At 48.1% G+C, this 15,297-nt stretch overlaps 1 protein-coding gene and 1 long non-coding RNA gene across 2 annotated transcripts in view; one reads left to right on the forward strand and one right to left on the reverse strand.

The window, feature by feature from the left end:
* Window positions 1–1,742, reverse strand: part of LOC134482693 (uncharacterized) — an 85,385-nt gene extending 83,643 nt beyond the window's left edge. The window contains exon 1 of the long non-coding RNA XR_010059110.1: window positions 1,568–1,742. This is a non-coding gene — a long non-coding RNA (uncharacterized LOC134482693). The remainder of the gene's footprint in view (window positions 1–1,567) is intronic.
* Igf2r (insulin-like growth factor 2 receptor) overlaps window positions 1–15,297 on the forward strand; it is an 88,388-nt gene that overhangs the window by 28,260 nt on the left and 44,831 nt on the right. The window contains exons 3-7 of the mRNA NM_012756.2: window positions 2,555–2,673; window positions 3,696–3,794; window positions 6,920–7,052; window positions 9,091–9,220; window positions 11,596–11,701. Of these exons, the coding sequence (NP_036888.2) occupies window positions 2,555–2,673; window positions 3,696–3,794; window positions 6,920–7,052; window positions 9,091–9,220; window positions 11,596–11,701 (587 nt within the window). The remainder of the gene's footprint in view (window positions 1–2,554; window positions 2,674–3,695; window positions 3,795–6,919; window positions 7,053–9,090; window positions 9,221–11,595; window positions 11,702–15,297) is intronic.

Consider the following 15,297-nt stretch of genomic DNA (forward strand, 5'->3'; position numbering starts at 1 on the left):
TCAGACTAGACTAGAGGCAATGGGTGGGCCCAGCCATAGTGAGAAATGTCACTGGGAGGACGAGGGTAAGGGTATGACTGTACAGATCGACCTTCCATTAACCCCATTGTCTGCAACTCAGACAGGCCTTGGGTTAAAAGCACTCTTTAGTGCAATTGGCCAACTTAATTGCATCGAATCAACAATGTATGGTCTCTTGCCCAGATTTGTGCTGAACCCTAGCACACCTCTTCCCTAGACATGAGCTCTGAGGGTCGAATCCTTTGAACCCTCCCTTGTACAGCATGTGGCACCTTCATGCGCCCTTGAGCACAGCCTGGGAAGTGCAGAGCCCTCTGAACCCTGCTCTACCCTCCTGTCCCCTAGTGGGGCATCTTCACTTGCTTGGCCAATGAGGAACCCTAATCTTGCGTAGCAGCGTGGACCCTCACACATAGCCAAGATAGCTCCAACCCCTCTGAACCCTGCCCTTCTTTTCTGCAACGCGGCACTTTTGAGCGCGCCCCTCCTGCAACGCGATACTTTTGAGTGCGCCCCTTCTGCAACGCGCGGTCCTGATCATAGAACCCTTCGAATCCTCCCTTTGTGCAGCTTTGTACCCCTTAGGATAACTCGGAAACCTCTGAACCTTCCCTTCTCCTCCCCTCCCCTCCCCTCCCCTCCCCTCCGCACTCAACCACCGGAATCACGCTAAAATCCTCCGAACCCTCGGGCAGCGCGGCATCCTGGCTCGCGCAGTGCCGCTGGAATCGCGCGCTAAAATTCTCCGAACCCTTGAGCAGCGCGGCACCCTGGCTCACAGTGCCGCGGAACCTTCTGAACCCTCCGAACCCTCCCTTCTTGTAGCTTTGCACCCTCAGGATAGCTCGGAACCCTCTAAACGTTCTCTTCCCCTCCCCTCTTGCCACACGGCACAACCAGAATCACAGCACAACAGGAATCACATTAAAAATCCTCCGAACCTTTGGGCAGCGGCACCCTGGCTCGCGCAGTGCCGCGGAATCCTCAGAAATCCCGCTTGCCCGCAAACACGGATTGTGCAGAAATCCTCCGGACCCCGGTTCCCCCACAGTAGCGTGGTGCAGCCCGGAGTAGAACCCCCTCCCCCCTTTCGCAGCGTGGCACACTCGTGCTGTGGATCGCCAGTAACCCTCTGGAGCCTTACCCTTGCGTATAGCAGGCAGGCGCGCAGGACCCTCCCCTCCCTTCTCCTCTTGCTGACGCGGCATGGCGGCTGCGCGGCTCTTGACCGGCCCTCGTGTAGTTTGGAACCCTCGTGAGCTGCGGGGCAACCGAGTGCTGAGTCCTCATGCAGCTCGGAAACCTTCACCCTGGCGCTGAACCTCACGCGGGGGAGCCTTTGCGCAGCCTGGAACTCTTAGCTGGAGCCCTCGAGCTGCCGGATCGTGTGGAACCCTCACCTCGCGTGGAGTCCTCCGCTCCCGTGGAGCTCTCCCTTCGCGGAATCATCCTTTCGTTCGTGGAATTCTCCCCTCGCATGGAATCCTACCCTCAAGTACAGAATCTTCCCCTCGCATTGCCCCTCACGCGCGGAACCCTAGCTTACCTCGGCTCTCCAGGATGTCTGCGTGGTTACTGGCGGTGCTGTGCTTCCTGCTGCCCGCTAGAACAAGGAGGGATAGATATAACGTTGGAGCCTCGGCAGGGGGTGGAGATTATTAAGTTCCGCCCCAACTGTGTCACTTAATTTCCCCTCTGCTCAGCCCAACCTCGTCAGCCAGTCTAGGGCTCCTCCTCTTGCTCCAGCCTGGAGCCTGTGCTTTTGATGGCCTTACAGCCCTGGAAGTGTTTCTATAAATTGCCTGCTGAACAGGTTGGGAAGATTTGAAGGAATACCAGAGAGACCAGATATTTCAGGCAGACTTGAGTAGCAGATATTATGGTTATGTATGATGTTTTTAAGCACTTGTCTGATGAGTAGCCCTTGCTTGCCTCGAACTCGCACAGAGAGATACACTTCTCTTAGTCTCTCCACTGCTTGAATGCAAAGTAGGCAATGCCATTCCCGTGGAGGTTTTCATGCCCTCCCAAGCCACCAAAAAGATAGTTTTACAGGAGATAAGCAGGCAGTTCTCTTCAACAGTTGCCAGTATTGGTTCAAAATTTGAGACTCTTACAGTTTATTTTAGGCATATTTAAGCAATGCACAATTTGAAAAAAAATTCTCTGGTTTAATTAACTTAATCCTATCTGTACAATAAATCTTTACTTATAACTACATTGAATCTTTTGTGAGGTTCAAGTGAAGTCTTCCATACAGATCCGGTTCTATCGATTAAGGAAGAAGGCTCACAGGAAATGTCTGGGGCAGCTGCTGTGGCCTGGCTATACAGAGATAGCACAGAGCTCACCAGGCTATTAACCACCCCTGCTCCCAGCCTTCTGGGCTGGAAACAGGTTATCTCCTCTCCCTTTGAAGAGACAACCCTGCATGTTTAACATTCCTGGCTTGCCTAGTGCTTATCTGTGAGAGAGGAGCCTACGTGCCTGTATGTTTGTTCATTGTGTGTTCATTCTTCTCCTCTCCAAACAGGTGACTCACTTTTGAGAAGTTCAGCCAAATCACTCCTGGAATTTAACACCACTACGGGCTGCCAGCCTTCAGAGCACAGAATCCAGACTAGCATTACATTTCTGTGTGGGAAGACCCTGGTGAGTGGGGCCCTTTTCAAGCTCCGTATTAGGAACATTCTCCCCTTCTGGTGTTCTTGTTAGAGGAATTCTGATCCTGGAGGAATAAATGACTAAATTTCTCCCTCTCCTTCTCACTCCCCCTATTCTTCCCCTTCCCCCTCTTCTTCCTCCTTTCCTTCTTCTTCCCCCCTCCCTCTTCCCCCTCTCCCTTTTCCTCCCACCCCCTCCCCCTCCACATACACAATTTACCTTCACATCACACTACCATCCAGAACCACCAACTAAATCTTAAAGCCAGTTAGAATTGGAGTGAAACTTGAGTTAGGATGAATGTTAATTTTAGACCAACCTATAACCACACTATTGTACAAACTGAGATCTTAAAATCTATTTGTGGCAGCATGAACCATGGAGGGCATGTTGCAGAGCAAGCTAGCTGCGGATTTACTTCTGTTGATTGTTCTTAAGAACTTGGTGTTCACTGTAGGAGAAACAGGACTTGGAGGTGAACACCTTGGTCTTCCTCATGGGTTAGGTAGAAATTAATTATTGCCGTGCAGGGTTTACCTAGAGTTAAGTGGTCTGGTTGCCAGAAGGGGCTGTCTGGGGTGGGATCTGGTGAGTCTACCCAGGCTCAGTGTTCATGGGCTCCTCAGGGACCTCCTTACAGGATGTATGAAGTCATACTTTCTGGCTCTGATTCTGCTTTTTTTTGGTTCAGAGACCATTTGGCTCTTGAGAAGAAGGCGAGTGATAATCCCCATGAGTTTACTCTGCCTGTGGAATTGGGGGATAATTTCCCATGAGTTTACTCTGCCTGTGGAATTGGGGCAGCTGGGCAGTCAGTCAGACAGGGTGTATGGAGACTCTCATCTCCCAACTTTTGTGTTTGAGGGATGTTCTTGGTAACCCTGTTGAAGTAAGCAGTTATGTTTCCTCTTGTTGCACTGGTATTTTCAGCGGATTTTCCAGTGTTTTAAGTTTAAAAACAAAATTGTATTATTGAGTGGTATGTTAACAATCTTTTTTTTTTTAAATAGGGAACTCCTGAATTTGTAACTGCCACAGACTGTGTGCATTACTTCGAATGGAGGACTACTGCAGCCTGCAAGAAAGACATATTTAAAGCTGATAAGGAGGTAATGGGGTTTGAGACTATTTGGTCATGAGATCTACTCTGGAGAGCTTGAAAGACAGAAAGGGTGTGGATTGTGATGGAGAGGGGGAGGGGAGGACTTTAGAGGAGCTTGGAGAGGGAAAGGTTTGAATTAGTATAGTCTCGTGAGGTAAAGTTTGTTTTTGTGGAGGTGAGGTTCCGTCTGCGCAGTGATACCGTGAGATTTAATTGTTAAAATACTTCTTCTAGGCCAGCTTCTGGTGCACACAGCACAGCACAGTCTGTTTTGGATTTAGCTTTTGTCCTGTTCCCTTTTGGCCCTCACAAACCTGACTGCTTCATCTTCCTCTGTGCCTGCTTCCTGCCCATGAGGTATCTCATGTTGATGATTGTAGCCTAGGTAGTCCAGACTTGGTATGTAGCTGAGGATGACCTTAAACTTGTAATCCTTCTGCCTTCATGGTCTGATTAAATCATGATTGTCTACTTGATAGACTTAAAATTACCATGGAAATAAGCCTTAGGGTCCGTGTCAGGACTTCCGGATCAGAGGGGTTGAGATAGGGACCCATCCTGTGTGGGCGGCAGGCAGCATTGTGTGGGCTTTGGTCCTGGAGTGAGTGGAAAGCTGAAAGTGAGCTGAGCGCCAGCATCCTTGTGTGTTGTACTTCCGTGTGGATTAAATGTGACAGTGGCTTCCCACTCCTCTATCATCTCTGAAACCTAGAGCCAAAATAAACCGTCCTTCTTAAGTCGCTTCAAAGACGAGAAGAGCGTCTAAGATGCTCCGCCCCCTGAGTGTTGGCATTGCAGGTCTAGCCACAGTGCCTGGCCGTGCCCTGTGGTTTACAGCTGTCCTCGTCTCAGCCAGGGGTGGCTTTGAACTACTGTTTTACTCAGAGCTGCTCGTACAGGTTTTAAGAAAGTTATTTCTTTAAAGTACTGTATTTCTACATTCCTTATCCTAGTGCGCTGGGAGACATAAATTGCATATTGGTAGTCTGACTAAAGCTATGAAAGTGAGGTGAGCAGACATAAAACAACACCAACCATGTTAACTCCGTGTGTTGTGTTGGGGCTGGAAAACCAACTCTTTGGCAGGCCGCGTGACGAGTGACTGTGTGCTTAGCATTCCATCCCCCATGTTTCCCGACAGCCTCCACGGAGTTTCTGGGTGCACTGTTGGGGTGTCTTCTCTGACCTGGAGAGAAGCAGTGTGATAGCTAGCCTTCCTGATGGGGGCCTGTAAAGCCTGTAGAGTAGAACTCTGTCCCAGCTCCATTCTCAACATTGATTGCTACCTTGTTTCTTCTGCTACTGGCTTCCGTTCACCTGACTGGAGGGCCAATGGCTTGTCGCCTTCGGAGGGGATGTTTCTGTGTGTTCTTGCTTATGTTGTGACACTGATTTGCCGGATTTGGGATACTTGGGTCTGCTCTTCTCTCTGGCTTTTTGAAATGGTCTGGAAATCATTACATAGCTCGGGTGTCCTCATGTTTACACGGCTCTGTCTCTGTCAGTGTCTTGGTTGATTTTGACTATAGCCCAATTAGATAAACTTCTTGCCACCATTTTCCTAGGAATTCAGTGTTTAACTGGAGTTCTCTGCCTGCTCCTTCCTGTCACAGGTACTCCACACATAGTGTGTGGCAGGGAGGCTGTCTGCTGTGTGGAGGAGGTTAGCAGCCCTGTAGAGTTTGGCTTTTGCTTCCTGCATAGTAAGGACCTTTTTTTTTTTTTTTTTTTTTGGTTCTTTTTTTTTGGAGCTGGGAGTAAGGACCTTTTAAAGCAGGGAATGTGTGTCCTGATTTTTGAAAGATTGATCATGTGGTTGTGAAGTCATGGGGTAGGAGAGGGATCTAAGCTAAATTGGGGAACTTGTTGGCGACTGTTGGATTCTGCTAGTTTGGACAAAGGTGGCGACTCAGGTGGAGGTGACAGGAAGTGAAGACATGAAGGACTGACTTTGAAGACTGACAGAACTAGCCACCATTTGGATATGGGTCATAGTCAAATGTCATGATTTTGACCCCAGGCCACTTGGTGTCCCCCTCCCCCATTGACTGAGATGGAGGACAGCATGCTGTTGGGAGAAGTCATAAGCACACTTGAGTATTTTGAAATGATTTCTGTGTCCAGGTAGCAATGGTGGTAGTGTGGTAAGAGCAATAGACCCTTTAGATCTGGGTTGTCTGGCAGGTATTTTAGCCAGGGTGACCCCCACTACAGGGCAGTAGGGTCCGTTGCAAATTTGGGAGCACTTCTGTATTTATTATTATTTTAAATTTTGTTTTACTGCATGTGCACAATACCCGTGGGTGGACATGTCAGGATGCACATGTGGAGATCAGAGGACACTATGGACTTGGTTCTCCCCTTCCACCCTTTAAACTCAGGTCTTCAGGCTTGTGTGGCAAGAGCGTTCCTTCCAGAGACACCCTGCATTTCCAATTGGTGGTGGGGGCATGTTTCCAGGGTGCAGCTGAGGTAGCAGGGAAACCAGGTGTCTCTGCACAGGAACCTAAAAGGAAGGAGTCTTTAGGCTGTGGTCATGAGACCAGGGCAAGCCTAGGAAATGAGCTTCAGATCTGATAACAGGCAAAGTCAGCTGGCAGATACGGCTTTGGTGTGGTGAGGGACAGGCACCCAGATGTAACAGTGTTAGGAAGAGGGGACAAAGGACAGGGATGGCTCAGGGATTTTCCTTTAAGCTACAGAGATGGGAAGGTAGTTGAGGGAGATGCAGAAACTGGAAAAGATCCTTGTAAGTCAGCGGATATTTGTAGCTGAAGGAAGTGGTCTAGGACAGGGAAAAGAAGAGACATACAGCCTCAAGAAGGGGAGAGAGACCTCGGAAATGGTATAGAGGGCTGAACTGTTTTTTGAGACAGGGTCTCATTCACTATTCGCTGGCCTGGGAACTTGCTGTATAAACTAGGTTGGCCTTGAACTCACCGAGCTTCTCCTACCTGTGCCTCCGGAGTGCTGGGGTTAAAGAGTTGTACCACCATGCCTGACAGAACCGTGTTTATTCTATACATAAGGGACAGAAATCACTGTTGTGCATTCTGTCCATCACACGTTTGTGATCTAGCTGCCTGTGTCGTGGGATGAAGGAGGTGCCTCACTGTTTCTCTGCTTCTGCAGGTGCCATGCTATGTATTTGATGACAAGTTACAGAAGCATGATTTGAACCCACTGATCAAGCTGAATGGCGGCTACCTGGTGGATGACTCTGACGCTGACGCATCTCTGTTCATCAATGTGTGTAGAGACATAGGTAAGAGCTGGCCTAGGAAGAGGGTGGGGTGTGTGGCCAGTGCCTGCGCTGCCCCTTGACATGTACATCCTCAGTAGAGTCTCTGAGAAAGCTTTGTCCTGAAAGGTGTTCTCTGGAGAGCTGTGTTTGTCTCCCTCAGCCAATCTCACCCTTTCCTTCCACCAACTCTACAAATTCTACTCAAGCTATTGCTGGAGGTTTCCTCTATTGGAAGGTTCCTCTGCCTGATACTCTGGGATTTGGGGCTCCATGGTGAGCCTTGTTTGAGTTTTCTGTGTTTACCCAAGCCTCCTGGCTTTGAGTTGGAGGCTGGGTAAAAGGGCTGAGGGATGACCAAGGCTCTAAGAATGTGGTTGTGGTATGTGCTTGGGGTGGGATGGCCTCTCTGGTTTTCTCCAAAGGACTGTGTGAGAGGCCAGCATATCTCTCCTTGATAACCAGGGGTTGTAAATGAAGGCCTCTATCTTAGAAGCGTGGTACAGTATTTACCTATAAATGCTGCGTTATTTATTGCTTGCTAACCTCCCTAGTTCTTGTGCTTCTCAAATGGACTCAACTTTGGGAACCCTGTAGATTAGGACTGGTCTTTCTGATGTGCTAGCTGTGACCACGCCATAAAGAAATTGTACTACCAAGTAAGGAAATTTAAAAAGAAAGAAGAAAAGAGGGCATACTTTTCTTATGTTTCTTTCTCAATATATATGAGATGTTGGTCTTAGAAAAACATTGGAGGAATAAAAGCCAGTTTAGTACATGATATCTTAGTGGGTGGTGGGTATATGGCTGATCTATAGTTCTTTATATTGTATACATACACAGTCCCTCTTACTTGTGTATTCTGATTAACAGCTAAAACAATAATAATTTCGCTCCACCCAGAACTGCCAGTGGCCAGCGATGACTGTGGATTTTCCCGCAGCGTTGCAGCAGCTTAAGTCTGGCTATTAACTTCTGCAACAGCCAGCCGCTGTTTCAGTTTGGAAAACACTGACATTTCTAGCCTTGAATTTGATTTGGAAAATACATTTATGTCCCTTAAAAAAATTCTTTGGAGGCTTATTTTAATTCATTAAATATTTTAGACCTCCCCCCTCCCCAATTATCTGGCAGTTTGGGAGAAATCAGCCTTTATAGTCTTTAAAGGGGGTTGTGTGTCCCCCACTGCTCATTCTTTAGCCCCGGGAAATTGCCCAGAGCCCCAAATTAACTTTGAAGGGGCACCTAACGCCTGTACTTACTTTAGACCCGGCTGGTATTTCCTGTCTTGGGGATTTGGTTCTTGCCTCTCCTCCTTCGGGATCCAGGCAGTCTCTCTGCTATCAAGACCCTGTGGGTGTAGTAGCCTCAAAGGACCACTGCTGTGGGTGGAAGCAGGTAGCTAGATCTGAGTTTCCAGAGGGTGGCAGGAGTCAGGGCACCCTTCCCACTGTGGCTGAGGTGGCTTTTGAGTCCTGGGGATATGCTACCGTTACATGTGCAGTGGTGTTTAAGACTCTGGCCTGATGCCACTTTAGTGGTTCAGTCTTACAGCCTTAATCATTCTGAAGTTTCTTGGAGCTTTGGGCTGGGGAGGAGGAAGCATCTAGTGGAGGAGTAAAATGTCTAGTAGGGAGAGAAGGGAAAGGGGAGATAGAGCCGGAGACAGAGAAGGGAGGGAGGAAGGGAGGGAGTCATCCTGTAGGATGTGAGCCCAGACCTGTCTGTGGTGTCTTTCCATTGACACAAGAGACTTTCTGCTTGTCCCTAGAATGCCTCATTTTCTAGTGTCTCAAACTTAAAGGGCTAGTGCTAAAGTTAGACTGTGAACACTTCGTAAACACAGGTGACAGGAATGTCTGTCAGCTGGGCCCCTTATATGCCACGGCAGAGTGGTACGTGATGCCCCCACATGTTATGTGGAAAGTTCTCATGCAGGGCCTCAGAACACAGTAGATGGAGATTGTGAAAATCTGTTGTTTACTTAAGAGACTGGCCCCAAGGATCCATGTGATGCTACTTCTGTTGCTTGTGCTTTAAAATCTTATGTGATGTTTTGCAGACTCCCTTCGGGACCCCAGCACACAGCTGAGAGTCTGCCCTGCTGGCACTGCTGCCTGTCTGCTGAAGGGGAACCAGGCATTTGATGTTGGCCGGCCCAAGGAGGGGCTGAAGCTATTGAGCAAGGACAGGTAAGTCTGGCCACCTTGGTGGCTCATTTTAGGTCCTCAGCAAGAGAGCCTGCCTTTTAGTGGGAGCGGGACTAATGGAGAAGAGAAGGGAGTGGGAGCTTGGTAATTAATGGGGGTGCTGGCATGATCAAAGAATGCTCTGTGTGTGTGTGTGTGTGTGTGTGTGTGTGTGTGTGTGTGTGTGTGTGTGTAGATGACATTGTGAGACCCATTGTTTTATACAATTAATAGTTGGTAAATGAATACTGGCAAATACAACTAATTCTGAGGAAAAGATACAAAAAGAAAGAATTTGTCTTCTTGGAACTGGGGAGGGAAGCATGTTTGTTGCATTGCCGGCAGACTCACTGGTCGCTGTCTGGTCTTAGGCCGCTCCCCTGCTGCTCTTTTGCTTGATTTGTTAGGTAGCATTTATTTGGCTTTGTGAGACAGTTTTGTTTAACTCAAGGTAGCTTGGAATTGTTGACCCTGCTCATGTTTTTTCCTTTCTATCACTTGCGGGGTTATCTTTCTTTTGGAGAGATAGGTGGGGCAGTTTGCTGGTGGCCTTTTTGAGATGTGGCTTCTTTTTAGCCAGGGCACATGTATGTGCACCATCTCTTACCACATTTTATATACACAAGTTCCTGTGCTACCCTCCCGCCCCCGTTGTTCCTGCAAAAAGACAAACAAATAAACAACAAAAACCCCACAGCTTTTTTTTTTTAAATAAAAATTTATTTATTCACTTTACAACCCAGTATCAGTACCCCTTCACGCAAGTCTTCCCCCATTTCCCCTTCATCCTTTCTTTTGAGAAGGGGAAGTTCTCTTCTGGGTGCTAACACCTCAGCCTACCCCAGTCCTGCACACGAAGTTGCTGTGGGGCTAGGTGCGTCCTCTCCCACTGAGACCAGGCAGAGCTGTCCATTTAGGGGCCTGGGATCCATGGGCAGGCAGGCAGGCAACAGGTTCAGGGTCAGCCCCTGCAGCAGTTGTTTGGCGAACCTGCATGAAGATCAAGCTGCTCATCTGCTATATACATGCTGGGGGCCTAGGTCCAGCCTGTGTTCACTCTTCTTTTGTTGGCCATTCTGTCTCTGAGAGCTCCCGGGGTCCAAATTACTTGACTCTGTTGGTCTTCTTGTGGAGTCCCTGTCCCCTTTGGGTCCCTCAATCTTTCTCCCAACTCTCCCATAAAACTCCCTGAGCTCCATCTCATGTTTGGTTGTGAGTTTCTGTATCTCTTCCCATTGGCTGCTAGGTAGAACCTCTCAGAGGACAGTTATGCTAGGTTCCTGTCTTTGCAGGCTGTCCCGGGTGCCTGATTGCCCTGTGGCAGTTGTGGGAACTGATGCAGTACTAGATTGCAGACTTGAACAGACGCTGCTGGAGCAGGGCCTGTGTTGTGAAAATGCTGTGAGTTTTCTGTGTCTGTGTTAACATGCTCACAATGCCGTAAGCAAACACTGTAGGCTTGGGCCTGAACAACAGCACTTTATTTCCTCAGCTGCGATTTCAGAGACTAGGGCCTGATTACAGACAGGTTGGTTTCTTGTGTGTCCTATCCTCTTTTCTTGTTAGTGGCCATCTTTTCCTTATGTCTACCCAGCCTTCTCTGGTCTGTGTTCTCATCTAATCACGAACAACAGAATTGGCACATGAAGGTTCGTTTGTTAACCTCTTTAATGTGCTTATGGCTCAGTAGTTGTGTTGAGGCATTTTGTCAAGGCTGCACCATTGGAGTTGGGAGGGATTGTCAAGAGCGACAAGCTGGTGATGGAGGGCCCAGGTGGTGGCTGAGGGTTCGGGGAAATGTGGGATGCCAGGCTCAGTGTGGCTTGTCTACTGTCAGCACACGTGTGGTGGTGTATGCGAGATAGGTGCACGTCCCACAGGTGACTCGGGAACTAGTGACTAGTATTCATGCTTCCTGCTTCCTGGCAGAGCATGGGCTGGGCTTTGGGAACGGCAGTCTTAGCCTGTAGCTGTTGTGTCTGCCATCTTGACCAGACGATCACAGGTTGACAGGTTGCACAAAGATCTTTGGTTTGTACTTAGATGTTAGAGGGAGGTCATGTGACCTTGTGGGCAAAATTGTATTAATGTTGGTTTTGTTTTATTAGGTTCCTTAAAAAATAATTCCTTTATGCAGGCAGTTCCCTTTGGTATTTTTAGTTTGCATACTGATCATGTTTATTTGATTTTCAACAGGAAGTTACACTGAAGTTTATACTTTTATGTTCTTGTTAAAACATGAAAATATGGTGGAGTTGTTTAATTGTTCTCCTCTGCTACCCAACCCTACCACTCACTGCTGACTTGTAGGGCAGTGCATCTATTGGAATGTAACTTACATTTATGTAATGTAACTTCTCCACATGGCTTTTGTGCAGGCTCGTTCTGACTTATGTTAAGGAAGAAGGAGAAAAGCCAGACTTCTGTAATGGTCACAGCCCTGCAGTGACAGTAACATTTGTGTGCCCATCTGAGCGGAGAGAGGTAAGTGACTTGTCCCTCTGTGACTTTAAAGATGTGATTTCCCCACCCACAGATTTGCCCAAGTGATATGTGCCCTATGTATGAGTTTAGTTTGTGTCTGTAGGTACACGTGAAGACCAGAGAAAACCTAGGATGTCATTCCTGAGGTTCCCACAACCAGTTATGCTGACCATCTGCTCAGGAAGCCTCAGGGATCTCCTAGCCTCAGGGATCTGCCTGTCTGTGCCTTCCCAGCACTGGGATTCCAGCTGTGCACCACAGCGTCTGTGCTTCCCGATGTCTGGTTTTTAAAAAGTAGATTCTGGAGATCAAAATTGAATGGCAGTAACATCACAAACTGAGCTGTCTTCCCAGCCTTGAAGCTTGGGATTCCTGTGGGAGAAAATCAGTCCTGTCTCCCATTTTATTTCCTGCCTGCCTGCCTGCCATCCCTCTCACTCACAGATACAGGCAGATTGACCACTCTCTTAGCCGCTTTAATTTTCATTTCATTTATTTATGTGCTTGTGGCTGGGGTTGAGAGCCAGGGCCTTGGGCATGCCAACAACTGCTTTGCTGAGGAGTTGCTTTTAAGTCTCAGAGAGAGGCAGACAGTCAGGTGTCTGTTTTGAATGCATAGTTTATTGTCCATACGTAATAAAAGGGAGGATAACTCATGTGAAATAAGCCTAACAACCTAACAGTCCACCTCTGAGTGACGCCACCACCATCCAGTGGCAGAGATCACTCAGGGACCATTGCTAGAGGTAGTGGCACCAGGCAGGTTGCAAGTCTGATGTCCCAGTGCACAACCAACCCCCGTGTCCGTGTCCACACCCAGTGTTGGGGAGGTCATTGAGGGGATCTTGGCTCCACTGCATATGTCCTTTGAGAGTGACAAGGTTAATTGGTGCAGCCTCAGTTTTGCTTAGCCAGGTCGATCAGCGTGCTGGACACTCTACACCCACAAGGATCAGAGCCAGGGCATTGGCAGGAGATCTGCTGGGAGACGAGGTCACCAAAAGGGTCTCTTTGCATGACTCTTGGAGCCTGGATTTTTTTTTTTTTTCTTCAGACCCTCTAGCCCCTGCTTCTAAGTGTTATGGGTCACCTGATCCCAGGGCACTGCTGGTTACACTCAAAAGTGTTCACATCAGCACATCTTGATGTCAGGACAGTAAGCAGAAGGTCCTCCATTTTGTCTCTTTCGTTTGACCTAAGTGTTCACACTACACCTCAGAATGTCATGAGTCACTTGAGTCATCTTCATGAGCCTTGTCCAGGCTTGTTTGCCAATCAAGTGAGAAAAGGAGGGGTTTGTTTGTTTGTTTTGGTATGTGTCTGCCCTTTTGTAGTAGATAGAAGTCTGAATTTTTTTTTGCTGAATATACATGGAGTTTGCTCTGATTTTAGGTCAGTCACTGACCTGTTTGGTACATGTATGGAGGTCATGGGGATACAAGCCAAATTGATGCTTACCTTGCCTTTGAGCACCCCTGTCTAGTTTTCCTATCTCTGTCAGCTTGATGGCTACCATCTGATGACCGAATGTATGTGAGGAGGGTTCATGTGCACTTTGCAGTTGTGTGTATAGACATGGAATCTCATCCCGGTGAGCTGCTCTAGGCTGCAGTTCAGTTCTTTTTTTTTGGGGGGGGGGGGTCTGTGTTTGGTAAGAAACAGTTTCTACCAGAATGATTAAGTACCAGAAGTCTGCTTGTTTCCTTCCTCCTCCAAGACCCCCAAGGCATCTCTTGGTGTTGTCTGTGGGCCTTGAGGTGGTTCTTCAAGCTGCTGCCTGGACAGAGTGTTTGTGTTGACTCTGCTTGACCACCACAGACCTTGGAAGTTTGTACAACGTTTGTTGACTTGTTGAGTGCTCTAGCAGCTGGTATTTAATAAGTATTTTTCTTGTTGTATCCTTTTTAAAACAGATCATTGGATTTTTATGTATTGTAAAATTTACCTGTTTTGTTGTATAAGCCAATGGGTCCTTAAGCATTTTTGCTTAAGTTGTATCTTTTACCACAATTTAGTTGTAGAAAATTTCCACCTCTCCTCCCTGCCCTGGGAATGGTTTTGCCTATTAGCGATCAGTTATTCTCCTCTTCTCACAGCACACATGCCACCTGGGCCTGCTTTCTGGCCATGCACGCGGCTGGCTGCGTAGTATGTGCGTCTCTGGTGTTATCTCGCCACTCAGCTCTGCAGCTCCTTGGCAGGCTATACTGAGACTTATGCTGGGAAGCAGAGGAGGGTTGGGCCTGCAGTTCTGCCAGCTAATTGTGTGATCTGCTGTGAACCATGACTGGTCTCTAGCAGGTGCTTAGAAAATCCTGAGGGAACTTAGGTGCCTAGAAGCAGTACGGCTTCCTGGTCCTCAGTCCAGTGGCTTAGTTTCTCTAAGAGTTAAACAGGAGACACTGACCCATGAGCTGGAAACCTGCAGGCTTCCTCTTTAGTTCCTACCAAAGACTGGAGAACAAGGTGGTAGAGTACATTTGCTGAACTGGAGAAATCTTTTTTTTTTTTTTTAAAGATTTATTTATTATATATAAGTACACTGTAGCTGTCTTCATATAAGTACACTGTAGCTATCTTCAGGCACACCAGAAGAGGGCATCAGATCCCATTACAGATGGTTGTGAGCCACCATGTGGTTGCTGGGATTTGAACTCAGGACCTCTGGAAGAGCAGTCAGTGCTCTTAACCACTGAGCCATCTCTCCAACCTGAACTGGAGAAATCTTAGCTTCATCTGGAGCACCTTCTTAAAAGAGTCATTAAAGTTACCCTTGTTTATTTGCACATGCATGTGTGAGGGTGTACATCTGGAGGTCAGGACAGCTTGGTTCTCCTCTACCATGGGTGTCCTGGAGATGGAACTCAGATCATATGCCAAGCTTAGCAGTAGGAACCTTTACCTGCTGAACCATCCCACCTGCTGCTGTGTGTGTGTGGGGGAAGGTGGGGGTACTGTGTGCACAGTGCGTGTGCATATGTTGTGTGTGGGGGGGTATTGTGTGCACAGTGCGTGTGCTTATGTTGTGTGTGTGTGGGGGTACTGTGTGCACAGTGCGTGTGCTTATGTTGTGTATGGTGGCCAGAGGACCCTGCGTGTTGTTCTTCAGTAGCTGTCTACCCTGCTATTTCAAGAATGGGTCTCTCACTGAGACCTGAGGCTTACCGGATTCTTCCAGGTTAGCCAGCCATTGAGCCTCAGGGACGCTTCCTCCTCAGCACTGTGTGTCCAGGGTGTATACTCTCACACAATCACACATGGCTTGTTAAAGGGCACAGACATTCAACTCAGGTTCCCATGCTCGTTCAGCAGACACAGTACTGACTGAGCTATCTCCTCAGCCCACATTTCGTTCTTTTGAGAGGGTCTTGCTGCGTAAGTCAGCTCAGGCCTACCTCAAACCCACAGAGCTAAGTGTTCAAGTGCTGGCATAATAGGTGTGCATGATCATGCTGGGATCTGGAAGGCAATAGATGGCGGTGCTCTCGCATGGCAATATTCCTCAGCCACAAGGTTGGGAGCCACCCACAATGCCTGCCAGGGTTGTAATGATTCTCCAGTGACACAGTTCAGAGTGGACCTGTTAAGTGAAGCTG

This window comes from Rattus norvegicus, chromosome 1 (genome assembly GCF_036323735.1).
Source record: "Rattus norvegicus strain BN/NHsdMcwi chromosome 1, GRCr8, whole genome shotgun sequence".
Taxonomy (NCBI): domain Eukaryota; kingdom Metazoa; phylum Chordata; class Mammalia; order Rodentia; family Muridae; genus Rattus; species Rattus norvegicus.